Source organism: Trichosurus vulpecula, chromosome 4 (assembly GCF_011100635.1).
Source record: "Trichosurus vulpecula isolate mTriVul1 chromosome 4, mTriVul1.pri, whole genome shotgun sequence".
Taxonomy (NCBI): domain Eukaryota; kingdom Metazoa; phylum Chordata; class Mammalia; order Diprotodontia; family Phalangeridae; genus Trichosurus; species Trichosurus vulpecula.
In genome coordinates, this window is record NC_050576.1 from 73,586,283 (window position 1) to 73,608,953 (window position 22,671).

The 22,671-nt window shown below is 38.4% G+C and overlaps 1 protein-coding gene across 3 annotated transcripts in view; it reads left to right on the forward strand.

Moving 5' to 3' along the window:
- Positions 1 to 22,016, forward strand: part of RALGPS2 (Ral GEF with PH domain and SH3 binding motif 2) — a 215,661-nt gene extending 193,645 nt beyond the window's left edge. For 2 of the 3 annotated variants that reach the window (XM_036758284.1, XM_036758285.1), the window contains 3 exons: positions 3,071 to 3,176; positions 4,449 to 4,540; positions 15,978 to 22,016. In XM_036758284.1, the coding sequence (XP_036614179.1) occupies positions 3,071 to 3,176; positions 4,449 to 4,540; positions 15,978 to 16,007 (228 nt within the window). In that variant the 3' untranslated portion in view covers positions 16,008 to 22,016. Of the gene's footprint in view, positions 1 to 3,070; positions 3,177 to 4,448; positions 4,541 to 15,977 lie in introns of those variants that run through there. The other variant, XR_005010290.1, reaches the window with a different exon arrangement.
- Positions 22,017 to 22,671: the final 655 nt, after the last annotated feature.

Here is a 22,671-nt window from a genome sequence, read left to right on the forward strand (position 1 = left end):
AGACTGTTGTATCACAGCCCCAGGTGGCCAGGTTAAACATACTTGTCACTTGGTGTACATACTGTGTGCCTCCAGACTAGGTAAATAAATCTTGTTAGAATATTTTCACTATTAAATAGTTTTCTGCAAGATTTTTAGCACAAATCTTAAATTTTCCATTCTTACTGTACATTTCAATAATTTTTGTAGTACTAATTATTTGGAATATAATCTCAAGTTAAAATAATATTTTAACTCCGCAAACTCACAGTGAAATTACGAGCTTTAGTTTTATTATCCAAGAATCCTTCAATCCAAAAATTAAAAAGCTTTAGAAGACAGCTTAATTCAACAATTCTCATCATTTAACATGATTTTTACTTCAGTACTTTTCCCTTTTCCCCCATGATTAATGCAGTTGAGGGTTTCTAAAAATGTTCGTTTTATTTTGGTGGTATTGGTTGAAAAACTAAACCTATGTCCTCACTAGCAAGAACAGACACATAATTTTCAATTCTGGTTCTGTTTAGTCTTAACTAAAAAGCATTGTTTCATTGTATAGGGAAATTAAGGAATCTGCAAATATCTATTCTTCTTTTCTTATTTGGAGCCAGGTGACAACATTCTCTTCGTGTGTGAATCACAAAATCTGCTATCTTGAAAAGATGGTAATTTAACAGTAAAATGCTTTTTAAATTTTTGATTGGAAAAAAGTCATAATAAAGAAGCTGAATGTATCAGAAATCACTTATCAGACGTGTGTTTTGCATTGCATTGCAAAAGAGCTGCATACGAGACTGATAATTTGTACTTCACTTCTTAAAAGATTACCAAGGAAATTAGGTTGATTATAAAGACATTAGCCTAAAGAAAGAAATAGCATGTTTCAGAGAGTTCTCTTGGTTTAAATTTCTTGACTGAATAATGAATTCCAGCAGTCAGGCTTTTAGAACAAGGTAGGAGGAAACATCAGGAAATCATGCTGAAATCCTTTGAAAAGGCATAAGCCATCAAACCAACAAGTAATAAATAGTACAAGTTCTCATTCTCGGACTTTATTACCTTAAAACTACCTAATTTCTATTTTCCATTTCTGTAGTACCTTTATATTACTAATGTATGGGTCATTTTTAATCTTCAAATAAGACATTGAAAATAATTTGATGATCAAGTAAGACAGTCAAATTCGGTCTCCTTTCAAAAGATCAATGTGAATTGTCCAACAACAGAAGATCCCCTGTTATAGCTTAGATGTTTATAAAATGAAATTTGTATTTGACTTACTGGGAAGGATTAATATGTGATCATTCTTACTATCACAAGGCTCTTCACATTAAGTATGATCCAAATCCCTTTTTCTTTAATGTTCTGTCAATTTCTGTCTCCTCTGGAAAGGAGAAAAGTAAAAATATGTAAGAATTATTTTCTCCAGATTCTGTTCTGTTAGATCACTCTAAAAGCCAGGTCTTTAAGTTTCTTTTCTTCCTTTCCCAGCTATTGTGAAGACGTTTTGGAGACTATAGCAAATTTGTTTAAATTTAATGTTTGTTGACTACAAAATTTGTAGAATTCTAAAGCTGTATGATTCTGAGTTGAAAGTAGAATATAGAAGTATTATATAAGCTTTGCCAGTTGTTATTATATCAGCAGGAATTGATTTATTACCTAGATTTTAGATAATTTTATGAACTTACTGATACTGGTATTGGGTCTTGTGTAGGCAGAGGAAGCATCTGTATCCTAAGGATATATGAGAAATACCAATAGGCCCTTCTCCTCAAAATACCTCAGTTGGTCTGCCACAAGGCCTTTTTGGGTTAAGGCATGATTTTCAAAGGTGAAAATTAAATGTTTCCTTAGAGAGGTATCACATTAACCCACTGATACTGTTTAAGTCTATTTGCACAATCACCTGGCAGGAACTATAGGAATAGAATACATAAAAGGCAAGTTCTAATAGAGCAGAGATCTCCAAAGTGGAGGCCAGGACCCCTACCCCAGGGGATGAGTGATCAACCAATAGAAAGGTAAACATTACACCCTCCCTGTTATAGCGTGTTGTAGAGTTTGTCTCCAGCATTTCCACATATACCCTTATCCCCAACACACCCCCTCTCCCCTTCAGCTAGCTGCTTTGTGAGCTCCCAAATTGGCAATCAGGCGCAGTTAGGAAATGGTTCCCCCCAGCCTCCAGCCTGCAGGTCACCTGGCAGCGTGAGCAGGAACCTCCCAGGGGCTGGGGGTTAGTGACTGTCAAGAATTCCACCTTGCATAGCATGAATGGGGGCAAATAGATTGTGACCTTGTTCTCAGCTTCAGCGCCTCCTCATTCTCACTCATCCCACAAGCACATGTCCATCTTCCCAAATCATTTCAGTTCTCCCTTCACATATTCCATGTTTTTCTCTCTTCTTTCTACACACACAGCCCAGTTGATGCCATCATTACCGCTCATCTGGATTACTGAATTATCATCCTGATTGGTCTTTCTGCTTCATCTCTTCCCACTCAAATCCATCCTTCATGCATTGGCCAAATTGATCTCCCTAAAATTCTGGCCATGTCACTCATTCTCTTGCTTAGTAAAAGGAAGAAAGGAAGTGAGCATTTTTTAAGTACCTATGATGAGGTTCCAGGCATTGTGCTAACGTCTTTACAAATATCATCGCATTTTATCCTCACAACAGCCCAGGGAGTTTTAAGTGTTATTCTTCTCCCCATTTTACAGATGACGAAACCAAGCCAGATAGGTTAAGTGACTTATCCAGGATCACAGAGCTAGGAAATATCTGAGTCAAGATTTGAACTCAAGCCTTCATGATTCTAGATCTGGCTTTCTATCTGCTGAAGCTTCTAGCTGCCTCTGTGAAAAGTCCATGGAAACTTATTACCTCTAGAAAACTCTATTTCTACTTTTTCTACCCTTTTTAAATTTCTCTTTTTTTGCATAAGATCTATGATGGGCATAATCATTAGTATAACAATACACATATATAATTTATACATGTGGGGGGTATGTGCTCAGTTTTTTTTTTTAGAACAAAGGATATATTATCTCACTTTTAATTAATGTTCTTATTTTATCTGTTAGTTTAAATCTACGTCAAATAAGAATGTTTCTGTGGTAGGATGGATGGTGATGATGGCTGATGACCCTGAACACCCAGATCTCTTCTTGCTGACAGACTCTGAGAAAGGTAATTGAATTCAGGGTCCTGCTTATTGAACTTTCCACCCCTCACTTCACTATGGTAGGCACATTCTGAACTACTCTGCTCTGCTGTGCTCTGCCCTGTCCTGCCCTCCCCTGTCCTCTCACCTCATCAGCTTCCATAGGCATAATTATCTCCCAAGTAGATGATTCTCAGCTCTGTGTACCCAGTCATCATCTCTTTCCTGAGCTCCAGTCCCGCATCTCCAACTGCTTTTTAGACATTTTAAAATGAATATTCCATTGATATTTTAAACTTAAAACTTAGTATCTTTTCCCCAAAACACCCCCCCTCTTCCAAACTTATCTATTTCTGTCAAAGATACCATAACCTACTTCAGGGACCAGGATCACAACCTTAGTGTCATCCTGTCTCCCTCGATTCCTTACTGTCCTTCAGTGCACGCATTCATTCAGTTGTCAGATCTTGTCATTTCTACCTTCAGAATTCATCTGTGTCTTTCCACTAATGGATCTTCCACCATAGCTAAAGCCACCAGCACCCCTAATGTGAACTATTGCATAACTTTCTAATTGGTCACTTAGCCTCAAATCTCTCCCCATTCTAGTTTATCCTCCATTCAGCTGTCAAAGTAATTACACATAAGCACAGATCTGACCATGTCCCTCCCCGAGTCAGTAAACTCCAGTGACTCCTTATTATCTCTGAGAGCATATAGAAGCTTCTCTGTTTGGCTTTTAAGGCCCTTCAAAACCTGGCCCCAATCTTTTCCAGCCTTGTTAACCATCACTCTCCTTCACACGTTCTACAACCCAGTCAACCTCGCCTTCTTGCTGTTCCTCCATTTCTGGTCTCTGTACCTTTGCGTCCCCCCTTACCTCTGTCTCTGAGAATCCTTAAAGGTTTCCTTAAAGACTCGGCTCAAGTACTACCTTTTATAGGAAGCTTTTCCTAATCCCCTCAGCTAATGCCCTTCCCCATTGCATCCCCTTACTTATTCTGTATGTACTTGTTGTCTCCTAACCCAAAAGAACGTAAGCTCCTTGAAGAAGTGAATTCTGACTTTTGTCTTTGTATGCCCCATTGCCTGGCTTTTAGTAAATACTTAACCAATGCTGATCAGTTGCTTCCTCATTAGAGGGTTAGTCATTTTGGCCTACTTTGGGGAAAATACAACATGACCAAAATAAGTATTGGTGGCAAGCTGACTTTTGATATTGGCAGCATGTACACTTCTTATTTATCTCTGCTTAATCATTTTTCATTCCGCTTTTTTGTTTTTTCTTCTAAATATAGGAAACTCATACAAGTTTCAAGCTGGTAATAGAATGAATGCAATGCTGTGGTTTAAACATTTGAGTGCAGCCTGCCAAAGCAACAGACAACAGGTGAGTTGATAGCTTTTTTTTTTTAAGAGTATTATTAGAGTACTATTTAACTTGAGAACTGTATTTAAAAGTGACTGAGAAAAAATAAGAGGCCTTCTCCTGAATAGGAAGTGAACAAGATAGCTTTGTTTTCCTGCACTGGCAGTAGAATAAACTCTCTTAAAAGGTTTTTCCATCTACAATTTCTATAATTTTGAAACTGCTAAGAAAGGGGCTTTGTGCTCTCAGCAAGGAACTCACTTTTGGCAGTTAGCTTTGACTGCATATATTTAAGAATCATGCATCATTTTCATTTTAAAGCTAAACACTCCTGGCAGCTGAACATATCCAGTGACACTGAAGAGTCTCTTGATCTATAGAATTGGCTCAAACAAAAAAAGCAAGCACTTTGTAGAGCTTGTTGAAAACTTTTTAATATATAATCAAGCAATATGATTGGACATAACTTTTTTATAATAAAGAACAGAAAATTAACACCTAAAGCTGTTGAAATCTAAACATAGTTTGAATTTTCTTTAGAAACAACTGTAGCACCAACATAATTTTTAATTGTGACCTTCAGATACTGAGATTGTAGGATCCCTGAAGTGTTGAGTTTCCACTTTTAGGAACCCTGTTCCTTAACACTGAGTCTTAGTAGGGCCCAAATTGATAAAGCAAACATAACATAAACATCTTGCCTTATCTCAACATCTTACCAGAAACCCTTAGAGTTCTATAGAACATTGGGGAAATAAAACAACCCACTGACATAGAAGCTTGGTACTTGAAAAACATTGTTTATATTTTTTCTGTTTATGTATTTTTAGGAATACCTATGCATGGCCTCAAAGCTAGAGTGTGTGAAAGACAGGTCATTTTGAACCTGGATCTTTCTGTCTCCAGAGCTAGAATAACCTAGGACCAGTCCTCAGAGGGGCTGATTGCACTGTCAGGAACCATTTTTATCAGTCTTTCTTTTAAAGAGAGACTTAGTGTTAAATAGACCATAAACCTATAATGAGTTTAAAAACCTAAAGTGTAGGAGTATAGTGGGAAGTAGTTGGTGCTCAGCAGTAAAATGAAACAAAGGGGATAAATCTCATTTGATTTGTTTATGACTCAAAGATAGGCAGTTTAGCACAGCAGTTAAGACACAAGAATCAGCCAAGGGTATCACCCAAGAGGAGTCGAAGGGTTTAGGGTCTTGCTTCAAGGAACTTTGGGTGTCAAAAACAATTTTGCTGTCATGTGTAAGAGAATGTGCTAAGTTTGATTGTGCTGGCACCATGGTGTATAAAAAGCACTACTTGGTCTCTGTTCCAGACTCAAAAGTGAAAGGACTGGGGAAAGGCATTCCTACCCTCCACACAGTCAGGGAGAAGGAACATGTTTCTTGTAAGATCAGAGTAGAAGTAAGGCTTCAAAGAGAAAGAAGAAAACTAGGATGTAGAGAAACAAAGGGGATTGTCGCCTGGGTCAGGAGGTGGGGAATTAAAGGACAGAATGCAGCTGTGAGACTTTTTCTTTAGAAGGAGGAACTGGACGATCTCTGGATGAAGGAGCTTCTGGTATTCCAAGGAATGATGGTGATGATAATGTTATCGCTGTTTCTGTTGCTTGTCCTTCATTCTCAGAGAGGACCAATGACTTCAGGAGGGTGATATCTTGACTTGCAAGTGAATTGGATTTAAATGAGACAGAGCTGTGCAAAGTCATCAGCTTCACTCCTCCAAGGTCATCAAAGTCCAGTGGCAAGACATAGATCAGGACAACAGATGATGGCCCCAGACACAGTGAGAGACCTTGGCCTTTTTAAGCTAAGGTCTTTTCCAGGTCTCAGCTTGTCTGAGACAATGCCCAGTCAGTAATTAAAGGCTAGGTAAGAATTGAGGCAAAAGATGGCCCAGTTTGCTTTAGACAGTGTTATGGTATATTAAGTTCTTTGCAGACTTTATAGTGCTATATGCATGTCATTTATGTTGGTGGCGATGAGTAAGGAAACATGATCATGGGTATTTGGATAAAGATCATTGGGGGAAGAAAGAAGTGGTATTGTCATGGAAGTAATCTAGACAGATTATCTGGGCAGAAGGAGGAATTGAATGAAGAGTGTGGGTAAATTCTCAGACCTGGCACAAGAAACAGTGATAGGAGACTTTACCTCTTTGGATATCTGCTAGAATTCCCTGTCTTGCAAAAGTAGAGGAACTAATGGTTATGACAAGCTTGAATTATAAATTCATCCTTAAAAAGATAGAAGAAATAACAGAAACTAATATTTTGGAGCTAAGTCGGGGGGGGTCCCCTCAAACCTGTCAGTGAGTTTTCCCCAAGCATGTGAAGATGCCCCCCAGCAGAATGAACAGATGTGAATAGTCTATTCCAACAGGCCATGAAGGTAGTGGGAGCAGGTACTATGGAGTGCTTAGAATTTAGTTAGACATCAAAAACTACAGGGTCATCTGCTGCATCAACAGTCATTTTGACTTTTGTATTGCCACTGGACTTCGATGACTCTGAAAGAGGTAGTGAGGCCAACAACTTAACACAACTCTGCCTCACTTAAATCCAGTTAATGCTCAAGTTGAAAGACATCACCCAGATCATCATCACCCAGATCATTTTACCATTTTTACCAATCTCAGAGTCCTGTGGCAACAGGCAAGTAACAAAGCAGCAGGTGCAGATGCACTGGGATCTATAGTCAGAATCCTGCACACAAGCAGCCCAAGCCATGGGATCATCTTCTCACTGAAATGAAGCAGCAGTGGGATTCTACAATCCATCTGGGTGTTTGAGCTACTTTTTTTAAGGACCACACTGCTCACCTCCTGATGTGTAGAAGGGGCTAGAAAAGGTGCCCTAAAAATTGTCTGCTTTGGGGGCAGCTAGGTAGTGAGTAGAGCACCGGTCCTGGAGTCAGGAGGACCTGAGTTCAAATCCAGCCTCAGACACTTGACACACTTACTAGCTCTGTGACCGTGGGCAAGTCACTTAACCCCAATTGCCCTGCCTTCCCTCTTCCAAAAAATTGTCTGCTTCATTCAACCCTGTACTGCTTACCAGGACAGACAGGGATCCCACCCTGTGGTTGAAACACAGAAAAGGTACAAAAACTTGTGCAAAGATGATTCCATTCACCATTGGTACTTGGGATGCGCACATTCTTATGGACCTGTGTTGGTTACCAAAAATGGGCTCCTTAGCACTTAGTTCAAGTGCCCTTGAATAGTTTGGCTTTTGTTCTCTTTGAGTAATTCATTGAGCCTTACTAGGTGCTAAGCCTCAGGCCCAAACCCCTATTAGATGTAAAACCTTAGTGGATGTGGATTGGCAACTAAGGTGGGGCCCAAGGTGGGGCTAACTCCAGGGAGGGCCTAGTTTACATGTCTAGGAGAGCAGAGGCTTTTAGACCACGTGGGTTTAAGTCTGCCTCTTTGTGACAATAAAAACCAGGGGTTGGCTGTCTGTTCTTTGGAGCTCCTCCTTACAACAGTGGTGGCACGTGACTCTGGGCCAGCCCTTGTTCTGAGCTCCCGGGCTGAACCTAGATGTTGGTAACTATGAATCTGTATTTGGTCTGTCTGTTGATGTTTGTAATTTGTTTGTATTTTGTTCTGAAGTTCAGGGTGCTGGATTTTTCCTGTGAACTAAGTGAATGATATTTGTATACTGGATTAAAGTAAGCTTGTCAACGCCTTCACCTTGCTTTCCTTAGTTAAGCAGATCAAAAGAACCTGCACTTTCCCAGCATGCCAGCAGCTTTCTGGGTGCTGGCTGTGGGTGGATCTTACACCCCCACAGAAGCTGCTAGCCAGATTGTTGAAACAGGACCACAAAAAATCCAGTAGACCTGAAAGATGAACAGCTCTTGCTTCGAGAGAACTCAGCCAGTTTCACATTCAAATAGCAGACCAAGGGGCAGCTAGGTGTCGCAGTCAGTAGAGCACCGGCCCTGGAGTCAGGAGGACCTGAGTTCAAATCTGGCCTCAGACACTTGACACATGTACTAGCTGTGTGACCTTGGGCAAGTCACTTAACCCCAACTGCCCTGCCAAAAAGCAAAAAAAAAAAAAAAAAAAATAGCAGGCCTGAGTGAAACAAGACTGCCAAATGAAAGCCAGCTTACCAGAGTTGGACCTAGATAATATATTTTTCTGGAGTGGCCACAGTGGTGGGGAACACCATGAAACTGGCATATGTTTCACAATCAAAACTGATCTAGTCAGCAAGCTTGTAAGGAGTGAACAACAAGCTCATGACAATGCAGTTGCCATTTGCAGGAAAGCATCATGCCACCCTCATCAGTGCCTGCGCTCCTACCATGACAAACCCTGATGAAGTCAAAGAAAAATTTTATGAAGACTGGGAGACTGTCATCAACAGTGCGCCAAGAGAGGACAAGCTTATGATTCTGGGTGACTTTAACTCCAGAGTTAGGCATAGACCATCAGACGCGGCAGGGAGTTCTTGGGGAAAATGGAGTGGGAAACAGCAAGAGCGATGGTCACTCACTACTAAAGACTTGCACATCTCATGGCCTCATCACCAACACCATCTTCTGATAACCTAAACACCATAAAACTTCCAGGATGCACCTCGCAGCAAACACTGGCATTTAGTAGACTATGTTATTGTAAAGAGAAGGAACAGACAGGATGTGAGAGTGATGAAGGTGATATGGGGTGCAGAGTGCTGGACTGATCATAGACTTATTTTCTCCAAGTGAAACATTGGCATTCAACAAAAGCAGCAGCCCCAAGGCAAGAGGACTACAAGAACACTTAATGTCAACAGATTAAAGCACTACTCCCACGGTGAACAGTTTGTTGCTAACTTAGAGGGAAAGTTGAGCCAAAACACAGTTGGCAACAGAAAAGGAGTGGGCAACGTTCAGAGATTTGGTGTACAGCACTGCATTTGTTCATCTGGGTCAGAACACTGGAAAACATCAAAATTGGTTTGACAGAAATGATAGGGAAATTCAGAAGCTACTAAACAAAAAAAACGAGAACTCCACAGGATATACCAGCAAGATAGCTCATTTTTCTCTCTAAGAAGGCGGCATTTAACTCTTCCAGAAGTAAAGTATAAGCAAAGCTTAGAGAAATGCAGGATTCTTGGCTCAGAAAGAAGGTAGGGAAAATTAAGCTTTACGTTGTTAATAACAATCCAAAAAGTTTTTTTTGATGCCCTGAAGACTATTTATGGGCCAAAGACTTGTGGTGCATCTCAGCTACTCAGCACTGGAGCCACATTGATTAGTGGTAAGAACATGAGCTAGGAGAGTTAAGCAGAACATTTCCATAGCATTCTCAACAGACCATCATCAGCCAATATGGAAGCCATTGACTGTATATCTCAAGTTGAAGTCAGTCCCTCTCTAGCCAAACTTCCAATTGAAGAAGAGGTTTTGAATGCCTTTAGGCTCTTCTCCCATGGCATCCCTGGTGCTGATTCTGTTCCAGCAGAGATTTACAAGGCAGGGGTCCACTGTTCATATAAAAGCTGAATGAAATTTTATGGGCTATATGGCAAAAGGAGGCTATTCCTCAGGAGTTCAAGGATGCCTGCATTGTCGATCTCTATAAAAGTAAAGGAAATAGATTTTTCTGTGACAATTGGGGAAGGGGGGAAAGAGGAAGGAGTGGGGGATTGTTTTTTCTTTGTACTTGCTAGCAAGATTCTTGCCAGAGGCCTCTTTAATAGGCTGATCTTTCACCTGGAAGACGGTCATCTACCTAAGAGCCAGTGTGGCTTCAGAAAGGGCCAAGGAATGGTCAATATGATATTTGCTGCCCAACAATTCTAGGAGAAATGCCAGGAGCAGAACAGAGGTCTGTACATAATATTTGTCCATCTGACCAAGGCCTTTGATTCTGCCAGTCATGACGGCTTGTGGGAGATCATGACGAAATGTAGTTCCCTGGAAAAGTTAATTAGTATTGTACATTAATTTCATGATAGCATGTTCTCCTGGATTCTGGATAGTAGACAGTGCTCTTGGACTTTTCCAGTCACCAGTGGAGTGAGGTAGGACTCTGTGGTTGCTCCCATGCCTTTTAGTATGGTGTTTAAAGCAGTGTTGTCAGAAGCCTTCAGCGAGGATAAAATTGGCATCAAGGTCAACTACTGCACTGATGGTAAATTATTTAACTTGAAAAGGCTACAAGCCAAGACTAAAGTGGAAAAAGAGTTGGTGGGTGACTTTTTGTTTGCAGATGATCGAACACTCAGTGCAGGCTCTAAAGCTTGATGCAACAGAGTATGGATCAGTTCTCTGCCACTTGTGCTAATTTTGGCCTGGCAGTTAACACCAGGAAAACAGAAGTTCTTCACCAGCCAGCACTACACCATCCATATTTGAAACCACTCCTTAATGGAGAATTTTGAATGCTGTGGATAAGTTCACTTGCCTTGGTAGCATACGTATCGATAATGAGGTTGATGCATACATTGGCAGAGCTAGCTCAGCATTTGAGAGGCTCCAAAGGAAACTGTGGGAGAAAACAGGTATTAGACTGCCTACCAAACTGAAAAAGAGCCATTGCACTGACCTAGTTGTTGTATTCCTGTGAAAACTGGACAGTATGCCAGCACCACACCAGGAAACTGAACCACTTCCACTTGAATTGTTTTAGGATGATTCTGAAGATCATCTGGCAAGATAAGGTACCAAACATTGAGGTCCTTTCCCAAGCTGACCTACCAAGTGTTCAAACTCTACTGCAGAGAGTACAATTCTCATGACTGGCCATGTAGTTTGAATGCCTAAAAGACTATTTACAGAGAAATCACACAAGGCAGGCGCTCACTTGGTGATCAGAAGCATCAATATAAGGACACTCTCAAGGTCTCTGAAGAACTTTGCAATCAGTTGTGAGATGTGGGAGACACTGGCACAGGACCACCCAGCAGGGTATGCCAATATCAAAGAAAGTGCTGTGCTCTATAGGCAAAACCGTATTGCAGTAACTCAAAAGAAAAGTGAGATGCACAAATTTAGAGACATCACCACTCCAAATGTTCATGTGGACTATTTGTACCCAACCCGTAAGTAGAGCCTCTGAGCTTAATTAGTCTGATTAGCCACAGTTGGACACACTGTACCTTGCCCGAAACATAGTAATGTCATTTTGGTCTTCTTCAAGCACCAAGGACCACAACCAGCCATCTTTACAATATGCTGGTTCTCTTCACTCTCTATCAGTTCATACAAATTTATACAGATTATTCTGCTCATTAGAATATAAATTCCTTAGGGTTAGGGATTGTTTTCTGTTTTTCTCTGTGTCCACAAGGTTTATCACAGTTCCTGGTACATATAAGTACTTAATAAATGCTTGTCGATGATTTCAGAGATAGGCTTACTAGGATCCAATGGTCTTAACATTTTGCAGGAGGTATTAGCCCAGGAGGGATGGGAAGCTCTCATGAATAAAATTTTAAAGATTAAAGATACAAAAGTGATCTCAGTGAAGAGGAAAAAGGGTGCTCACTGCCTTAAAGAGCCTGACATGGATGGGGACTTGTTAACCAAATCCAGAAAAGACATGGCATGTATATAGTTGAAGTTGTCTAACAGCTATAGTAGATTTAGTTTAAGCTTGTTAGAAAGCAATTCAGAATTATGCTAAAAGATATCAATAAAGATTACAAAGGGAAGTTATGTATAGAAGATAGAAACAAAGGCAAGTAACAGAATGAAAACAAAAGGGCAGCAGAGTGCTTAGGGGATAGAAGTGCTGAGCATAGATTCACAAGACCCAAATTCAAACCATACTTTGGCCTTTTTTATAATGAGCAAGCCACTTACCTGCTCAGATCCAGTCTCCATCCGTACAACTGAGATGATAATCCTTCGGCTACTACCTAATGGCTGTCAAGAGGAAAGAGCTTGGTAAACATAACGTACTGCTCTGATGTGAGTGCTTCTTGTGTTGACCGCCATTGCTGAAGACTTATTTATTGTAAAGGACCGTCCCTGCACAGATAACCTAGTAGAGTAGATGACATTTGAGGTCACTTTTATAAAAGAATGTCCCCATAAAAATTGTGCTAGGATCCCTTAAGTCTGACTGGACTAAGGCTGCAGGCAAAAGAAAGAGTCATTTGTTTGGGTATGTTTGGATTTGTTTTGTTTTGAAGCTATTGTTGGGGAGTAAAAAAAGGATCAAAGAAGGAATAACACAGCTATTGAGGGTAAAGCAAAGAAAGTGAAGCCTGAGTAAATAATGAATGACACAAGAATAGCCAGCCACCTCAAAGATTGCTGTTTGTAAAGTGACAAATAACACTTATCTCACAGGGTCATCATGAGACTCAAATAAAATAATATAAAGTGTTTTGGAAACTTTTTCAGGTCAGTCGTTTTTCAGTTGTGTCCTGCTCTTCCTAACACCATTTGGGGTTTACTGGAGTGGTTTGCCATTTCTTTCTCCAGCTCATTTGACAGATGAGGAACTGAGGCAACCAGGGTTAAGTGACTTGCCCAGGGGTCACACAGCTAGTAAGTGACTTGCCCAGGGGTCACACAGCTAGTAAGTGTCTGAGGCCAGATTTAAACTTAGGAAGATGAGTCTTCCTGATTCTAAGCCTAGAGCTCTATCCACTGCACCACCTGGCTACCTTGGAAACTTTAGAATACTATATAAATTACAGTTTTTATTAATATCATTATCTGAGATGCTGAGAGAAACCTCAAATAATTAACTCAACTGTCAGACCTCTCATATAAGCAATCTGGATGAAATAAAAGGCTATGAAAGGAAATATTTTTCCCCATTATGTTCCTCAGGCTTTTCTATGACAAGAGTCAACCTTTAGCCTCTGAACTCACAGCTCTAACACTCAGAATTGTCCATGCAGAAGCCAGGGTGATTTACAACTTTTGATATCAAGATGGCTTCTAGAAATGAATTTGTATAATTAAAAAATTAGATACTAGACTGATGATGTACATCTGATTATGAGTATTTCCTTCACTGGTGCAAATTCATTTATCATTTATTGAGCTCACATTATGTGCAAGGCACTAGAGATTCAGACAGAAACAAAATAGTCCCTTGCCTCAAAGAGTTTGTATTCTTCTGAGGGGCTGTACAGCTCAGTAAATATGAGATGATTTGGGTAGGAAGAGAATATTAATAACTAAGAGCCCCCAGAAAGATTTCTCATAGAAAGCTGTTCATGAACTAAGTCTCTACAGTAGCTAAAGATTGAAAGGCAGAGGTAAGCAGTGAGCACATTCCACACATGCTAGTACAATCCCTATACTGACAACCCAGACCTCCCATATCTTCTCATCATGTTCAATTCTTGTCCAGGACTCCATGAGTTTTCTAGAGAGAAGCTAATCTATCATAATAGAAGCCTCCCTCTGGTCCTTTTCACAGCTCTCAAATGCTAGTGTAGTAATTGGGCTGCTTACCTGTTGTCTCTCTCAGTCCTAACTAGGCCCCCTCCCATTTTCCTTGTATAAACACCATAATTTTCATGAAATGCCACTCCCCTTTCTACCGGGGTATGTTTAAAAAATTGATATTGAGAGAAAACCTTTTTATTACATTATCACTGGAAGACAAAACTAACAGCTGTCTTTACTGGCTAACATTTCTTTTTAGAGATATACTTTAGAGGATTTTAAAGCTGTAAGACACTTTACATATCTTAAAACACGTTAGTATACTTTTAAAACTAAAACATTATACAAGTGTAAGATAGTACAACCCATTCTAAACTCCTCTCTACATGTGTGATAAGGAAACCGGAGCCTAGAGAAGGTACGAGTGGTCCATAGTTCTATTCCAAGTTCAGGGCAGGGAAATGAGTCGTTAGGGATTTGATCCTGCTGCTAAAATGGTCATGTCCAATGCAGAAAACCAACATGATATCACCGTGTTGTTATACGTAGGGAAAAGCCTAAGTGTTGAGAGCTGTGTTCTAGCTCTGGCCGAGCCACTTGCTAGCTGTAGGACCTTATCTGGTTAATTGAACCTCCCTGAGCCTCAACTTTCTCATTTGCAAATGACAGTGCTTTTTCAACACCGTTTTATAGACATAAAACATGCAAACATGAGCTGCTGTTTTTGTTTCTTCATCGTCCAGCGCAGATGGAAATAAGATGAGGCACGTAAGTGAATTTTCCAGATTGCTGAATTGGCATTTCAGGACTTTATTTTAGCCACTTAAAAAAAGAAAAAAAAAAACCTTTCTAAAATAAACTATATACTTTCTTGCTAACTGAACATCAGCCTTTTTTTTTAAATGACTAAAGGTCATTATGAACTTTTCTGTCACATGTAAATACGTTATAACATGGTGATATTTCAGAAGCTATTGGGGTACATATTATAGTGGGAATGAACCTTAAACCACACCAGTTTTTAGTACATGGACTTGGTGACATCAGTTCTGGCTTTACCAAGGGTCTTTTTCACTTATTTCCTGTTTCATGGATGTTTTCCTAAGAAGAATAAATGATCTCTTAAATAAAATGTTGCCTCAATACAATAATTTCTTTTTGGAAAATGCATTCATTCTTTTAGACTTTTTTGTTTGTTCGTTTTGCCCTATTGGAGGCATTGTCTAAATGAAACATAGAAAAGAGTAAACACTTTCTACCACCCTCAAGTAATTAGACTGCTTCCAATAGCTCAAATGCTGACTAAAACAACCTATTATAGAGAACCAGAAGACTTAGTGTGGGATCTGTTCTGACTTCCCTTAAGTCCCAATTAAAATCCCACCTTCTATAAGAAGCCTTCCCTTAACCCTCTTAATTCCAGTCCTTTCCCTCTTTTAATTATTTCCTGCGTATAGCTTACTTTGTCCATATTTGTTTACACATTGTCTCCCCCATTAGATTGTAAGCTCTTCGAGGGCAGGGACTGTCTTGCCTCTTTTTGTATCCCTAGCATTTAGTACAATGCCTGGCACACAGTAGGCACTTAATAAATGTTCATTAAATTGACTTTCTATCCTTCCTCTAGTTGGAGTCAAAGCACTTCTTTTTCACACTTTAATTGACTTCAAAGATTGTAGCTGAGCTTTATTTGATCTGTATGTCTATGTTGTGGGGGTTTTTTTCTTCTAGGCCCTCCAGAATGGAGATATCAAATTTGCTGCCAGCAGAACTGCAGTACAGCCACCAAATTAAAATATTACTGGGAAACACTTAACAAAATGAACAGCAGTATAATAGGACTTAGATAATTTATGAGGTTTTTAAGTCAATATGCAGCTCACAGGGATAGGTTTCTGTTTGAGTAGTGTACCACAGCACTAGACTGAGAATGTTTTTGGTATGTATACTATATTCATTTTCTTTTATTTACAATTTGAATTCCCTGGATAATCTCAAATTAGGAAGTTTGACATGGGCTTCTTGCCTAAATGACATGAGATGTTGGGACAGTTTGATAAAAATGAAAGTCATAATTGTTATGTTTTTCAGGTTCCTACCAACTTGATGACTTTTGAATAAAAGGGTAAAAACCTAAAAAAGAAGACAGATGAACTGTGGCTCACTAGTGTGGAGTAAGGACCTGATGAACAGGTGCCAGCTATACAAATCTGTGCCAGGACAGAGCCTGCGGGCTCAGCCTCTAGACTTTGGAGAACTGAACAAACAAAAAGCACTAATTTCAGGGAATGGATTCACAATGAGTGATATTCCCAAAGTGAAAATTGGAGTTGCAACATGAACTGCCATGGACCATGCTTCTTTTCTCTGAACTGACCTGTGGAAACCACTGCCTTAAAGAGTGAAAGGAAAAACAACATGAAACACCAAATAGTGTGTGTGAGACTTCTGGCGGTGCTGTGCTTAGGGTAGATTGTAGCTAGTTTGCATTTCTTTTAACTTTCTACTAATTTTGGAGGGGGGGAGGGTATCACATTTTTTAGATATTCTTTAAAGAAAAAAGTAAAACATTTCTTAAGGGTTACATTAGGAGCTGGGTTCAAACTGTGGATGTAAAGAAATTTTCACGTTCTAGGGATTATACCAGCAGCTCACTTTAAGAACTTCTCTCATATTCCATTCATCTGTAGCCCCATACTGTCTCTCAGACCAAGAGTGGAAGAACTGTAATTGTAATAATGTGATTGGGGGGTGGGGGAAGGGTTGTTGTTGTCAATGTTTTTATTGTTGTTTTAAACACTAAACTTGCAATTCTTAGTACTGTATGGGGAACATTCTTTTCTGCAGGAGGCACAAAGGCTGAGTAGTCATACACCAGACCCCAGAGGAGGGGAGTGGGGAGTTGTTTTTAACTGAAAGATCCAGAAAAGCATGGATGTTTCTAAGTGGGTTTAAAATTTAGTCCCATTGTCTGATTCTACAGGCATCTGCATTATTGAATAAGAGGGAGAGAGACTTAGGAGAGAATTGTAATCTTGAACTAGACATCCTACCCAAAGGTGATTTCATACTAACCATATTACATAATTGGATCATCCAGTTTTCCAGTCACATGTGATGTATGTCAGTAAGATATTACATACCTAATGGGATCAGAATTCAGAACTTTCCTTTTATAGTGTTTAAACTACAGAGTGCCAGAGTTTATTTTCTTGAAGTTACTCGTTTTAATTAATATTCAAGAAGAAACTCAGTAGCACATTGGTGTAAAGTCTTCCCACTGCGTACATGATTTTGGTTTTTTTAATAAATTGAACGTGGAAATGTTTTTTACCTTAACATGGATATAGTAAACAATCATTTTGAAAGGGAAAATACATAATGTATGAATGAATTTGAGACCTAGATTAAAATTTAAAAACCTTTCTTCTTCTACAAGTTACCCTTTATAATAAGACATTTTTTTAGAAACTTAGTAAAGACCTTTAACAGGAAATCATATCCTTTTAGTTAAATTTTATATCTATGTTTTGAATTACCAAATTGTGCTGTCTTCTATGCAACACTCCATTTAACTACAGAAATATAAAGAGGAAAATAATACAGTCTAAATCCTGTCACCTCAGAGCTTCAAAGTGAGCACTTGAACAAAGATTAACTATTTGGTCAGCTACACAGGGTCATCAAGTAAACTTTTGAAGCCCTCTTGCATTTTAAAAGTAGCTCAAATTAAGAAATATCACATGACATTTTCTAGGAATTGATTTCTATCTCCACATTCCTACTACAAAATTAGCCTTATGTAAAATGAATAATTTTACACACCATTTTCTTAGAAGGTGTTACCTTTCTTTTATTTTTTGCTTTTTACCATAAGTATTTAGCCCTTGATCCTGTGAAATTTTAAATAGGTAATATTGTTAAACCCAGAAATAAATAAGGATCAATTATGGTTTGAAAGGGGATGTTATGATGCCGAAGTCTTTCTAAGTGTTAAGTTCTATATATTTCTTTTTGTTTCTGAAAAGGATGTAGCAATTGCTCAGTATGTATCTGATGTAAGGCAGTTAGAAACATTTGATTTAGTGTCCATTATCTTCTGTTTTTGTCTGTTGTGTGAGATAATGGTTTTGACTTCAAAATGTTTTATTTTGGAAACTGACATGAGTTGGAAGATGGCAAAAGGAGTATCATTTTTCAATTCATGCATCCCCCGAGTCTGACCCATGTTGGGTACGTAGCAAAGACACCATCTGCATAGCCAGCAGTATTACTATGTAGACTTTGCACATCTTTAATTTTGTCTTTAATTTTTTAAAATTTCTTAATGTGTTTTGTTTCTTTTCAGAAATAAGTGTTTTAGACAGTGTGTGTACTTTAAAAGAGTTAGTGTAGGTGAGTTACCTGTGGAGTTTTAAATATATATATAAGCTAATGTTGCAGGCTAATCATTCTGTTCTCATGTTAGAGCAAAAATATGCAACTGGGAGTCAGAGCCTGACGTCATAGTTTTGCCAAAGACAGAACCACGTTGTGTTGGAAGGTGTGTTTGAGTTTCCAACTCTTTAATCCATATATGCATGGAAGAATTGCCGAAATTTGATTGTAATAATTCCACTCGGCCCACAGATATATTCAAGATTCTCGATTTATCTGTAACTTCAGATTGGTCCGTTTCAAAGAATTTGTCATTGATGCCAAAATTATCATATTTAATTACAACTACAAATAATAGCCATCCATTAAAACATAGGTACAATCCAGAAGTCCAGTATTTTTGTTTTACTGATGTTCATTCAAATGAATTTCTTAGTATAGCAAAATGACTAAAGTTCTTACCAAGTTTCCTAAGTACCTCCGTTAGAAGATGAGTTTATTCCTGTCTTACTAAGCCTGCTGTCACTGCAATTTCTATGTGTTTGAAATAAGATCATAAATATGTCCTTTTTTTCTCTCTCTCCTCTTACCAAGAATGTACTTAGGAGAGAATTTAAACTGATTTAGGGAATAAACCCTACAAGTTACATGTCCAAAAACCCTGAATGGACATCAGCAAACACTTCATTTGAGGTGCATGTTTAACAACTATTCTAACATTGAAGTGTATTTTTAGTGTAGAAATAAGACCCCGATTCTAAAAGCTTAGGAACTAAAGTAAATTTCATTTTACTTGGAATGTACACGTTTGCTAGTAATTCTCATCCATGTTCAAGCTTTAGATGATGTGTCTTCAGAGTATTATTTTTAGGGAACTCTCCACATTGTGAGGCTTAAAAGAGGGTTAGTCAAACACACCTTCCTTTTCTCCATTGTGTAAATGTTAGTTGTATTGACATTACGGAAAGGGATCCAAACAATTTGAGTTCAAGTATTCTTTCTTCCTAGGCATGTGCTTCATTTTTACAAAGCTATTTCCTGTGGAAAATGCCATATGACTACTGCACTATGCACTGTATGAACTGTGTTGATATTTGATATAGCTACATGTTCAGTCTACTGAAAGCAAAGATGATTAGAGCAGCATGGTATCTGTACTGATTTTTAATAGTCTTCCAAAAGACTTATTAGAGGGCCATAAGAAATGTTAGGAGACTGGCTGAAATGCATTGTTTTAGGTCCTTTAATAAGTAGTCTTCTGCAACCTATCTGCTCTTCTTTGCTGTGCTTCAAGTTTTATCTGACCATTTAGGCTTATTTTAAATTTTTCCTGTCCAAATTACGCTTCAGGTTTTTTTTTTTTAAGTCAGACTCTGCTTTACATTTTTATTGCTGTAATACACAGGCTATCAAATGAAAAATGAATCAACAAACAATGGAAGACTTGCTTTCTTGACAAAAAGAGGCTCTAGCTCTATTGTTGGTTTCCCAGCCATTTCCTGAAGCACAATTAAATTCCTAGTCCAACACAACATCTTGCTCTGAGAATGAGGTACAGACTACAACAGTGTTGTCTATCAGAAGGCCTTTCTTGTTCCAACAAAATCTCAGGCTCCAAAGGCCCAATGAATAATTGGATCCCTTTTTGAAAATGGGGAATTAGATTATGTCCTACTAGAACAATAAGATGACTCTTCTGAGTCGAGGTGTGACAAAGCACGTATTGATGTCTATCTGGCTTTTTCAGTGGCATTTTACTGTGGGTTTTTCTTTTGTTTAGATTTATATTCTTTAAGGAAAAAAAAAGATTGTTTTCATGGTCAATGTGACATATACTGCCTTTTGTAGGCTTCTGTATGCGAGAACTAGTATTAAATCACGTTGACAATGAATTATTCTCCAAGTGAAATCAGTCTTTTGAAAATTATTTAAATGCCTTTTTTTGGTTTTCTTTTCCCCAAAAATGGCTTGTGTCTTAGATGACATTCTATGTGGAGGGTTCTAATAAAAGAAATCTGTATATACAAACACTGAGCTTATTGAAAGGGTAGATTCAAGTTATAGCATGAGAAAAATTTGGTCAGTGCCTTATCAATTTGAAGACCAATTCTAGGGCAGAGAGTATGACAATAATCGTTTGTGTGCTGACTCCTCTTTTTTCAAGAGTGTGTGCTATCCCTCTCTCCACCAACCAAATCTAAGACTGAGAACATGTGTAAATAGGTGACTGTAGGTTATTATCAGAATCCTCCTTAGAGTTTTGAGCCTTTTTAGAGATACTATCTCTCTGTATGCCCTTCTGTCCTGTACCTTAAACCTTGTCATTAAATAAATCCTTTTTAAAAAAATAAACAAAATTTGAGAACTGTCTGATGTCCTGTTAAGAGATGCTTCTGTCGACATAGAATAAATATAAGGCCTTTCTCAAGAGCTTTGGGAAAGGATAAAATGTAAGCAGAGAAAAGGTATTAAAGGGAAACTATGTATAGTTGCTAAAACCTTGGGCTAAGAGGACTAGCTCTTAATTCAAGATGGTATCATAGCCAGAAATGAGACCTCCTTAGTTTGATCAGTTAGTCATTAAACTAGTCATCTTTATGCTTGCTTGAAAATATAACAGGAAAGCCAGATATCATCAGCATACACCACCTAGTAGACTTATTTAATCTTTTAAAGTTTATAAAATGTTTCCCTTTAATTTTATAATTATTCTTTAGTGAAAACTAGTTTCAAGAACAATCTTTCACCAACATTTATATAAGCATTATTTGCATACAGGAGGGTTTTAAGCTCAGAATACAAAATATGAGGAGAGGAAATAAATGAAATTAGTTTTTACTACTGAAAACTAAACACTCCTCTAAAAGCTTGGAGCTTTTACTTATGAGTTCATCACAAGAGTTGGAGCTACTCTTGTTCAACTAATTCACTGTGGTAAAATGTTCACTTTTTGAAGGGCTAGTGTGATACAGAACAGGCATAATCAGCTGTTCAAAGGATCTTTGAAGCCCAGTGAAAGGTTAACCAGGTCCTTTGGGGTTATTAGCAGAGTAAAATATAAATTTTGGGTCCAACTATTTGTACTGCAGAATAGTGGTGGGATCGTTAGAATGGAATAGTAGGATGTGGCTTTGGCTGAATGCTTTTCCTGAATTAACAAGCCAAAAGCAATATGACTATTAGGTGCCCTTTCAATGCTAGGTAGCCGGTGTTAGGTTTCCACTTAACAGTATATGTCCTACTAGTGCTACTCACAAATATGATCCAGTGATACTATATTAAGGAAATAAGTTGCAATATAATGAAAGAGAGAGGCTCTAGAATGATAACCTGTTAATAAATTACCAGGATTTCTAGGGCTTTTGACACCTTAATTACTGGTAAACTCATTGCTTCAAGACCTATGAGAGTGTATACGTGGGGAGGAGAGACTCATACAACTTAACCTAATGAGGATCAAAGTCTGTGGGGATCAATATCCAAGTACACATGAAACAGTGCTAATATGCAGTAAACACAAGCCATTTTTGTTCCTTTTTATCCCAGTCACTCCAGGGTACAGTCACGATAGAGAACTCAATTGCACTATGATCTCATTGAGTGATGTGCATCTTAGCTCGTTGGAATTTCTGTTTCTTTTTAATATGTAAGTGAGTGCGCGTGTGATCTGTGTGTTTGCATAAGCTGGTTTAAAATTGAATTTAAGTGCAGATTTCAGAAATCTTTCTACTGAAATAAATTACTTAAAATTTAGATAGTGCAGAGTATTGTCTTCATTTTCATATTGGTCACCTATACCTATGTAGAACTCATTCTAGACTAATCTCCCACTATCCAGCTATGCGATTTTATGAAAATCACTTATACTTCTCTGAGCCTTGGTTTCTTCATCTATAAAATAGTGAGAGATTGCACTAGCTCAGGGATTCTTAACATTTTTTGTGCCATAGACTCCCTTGGAAGGCTGATGAAGCCTTTGGATCCCTTCACAGTATATAATACAAAGAGAAACCAGTTAAATTAATATACTGTATAGTTATCAAATTGTTTCTTAAAATGAGTTCTTAGAGCTCAGGAGATGACCTCTTCAGATTTCTTAAAGCTGATAATATTCTGTGATACTTAGATCATTTCCAAAAGAGTTAAAAATCCATACTTGGGATTTCTGTGCCCAGTACAATACGTAGATATTATGCTGGGTACAGAAGTATGTGACAGTCATCTTCCTCAAAGAGTTTATATTATTCTGGGGAATGGCAAAACTAACACATGAAATAGAAAAAAAAACAACAACAACCCTATGTGCCAATTTGAACAAGAATAGTAAGAGAAAACTTATGGAGGAAGTGAGACCAGCTATGCCTTGAAAAGGGATAGGATTTAGGTAAGAGAAGGTAGCATTTCAGAT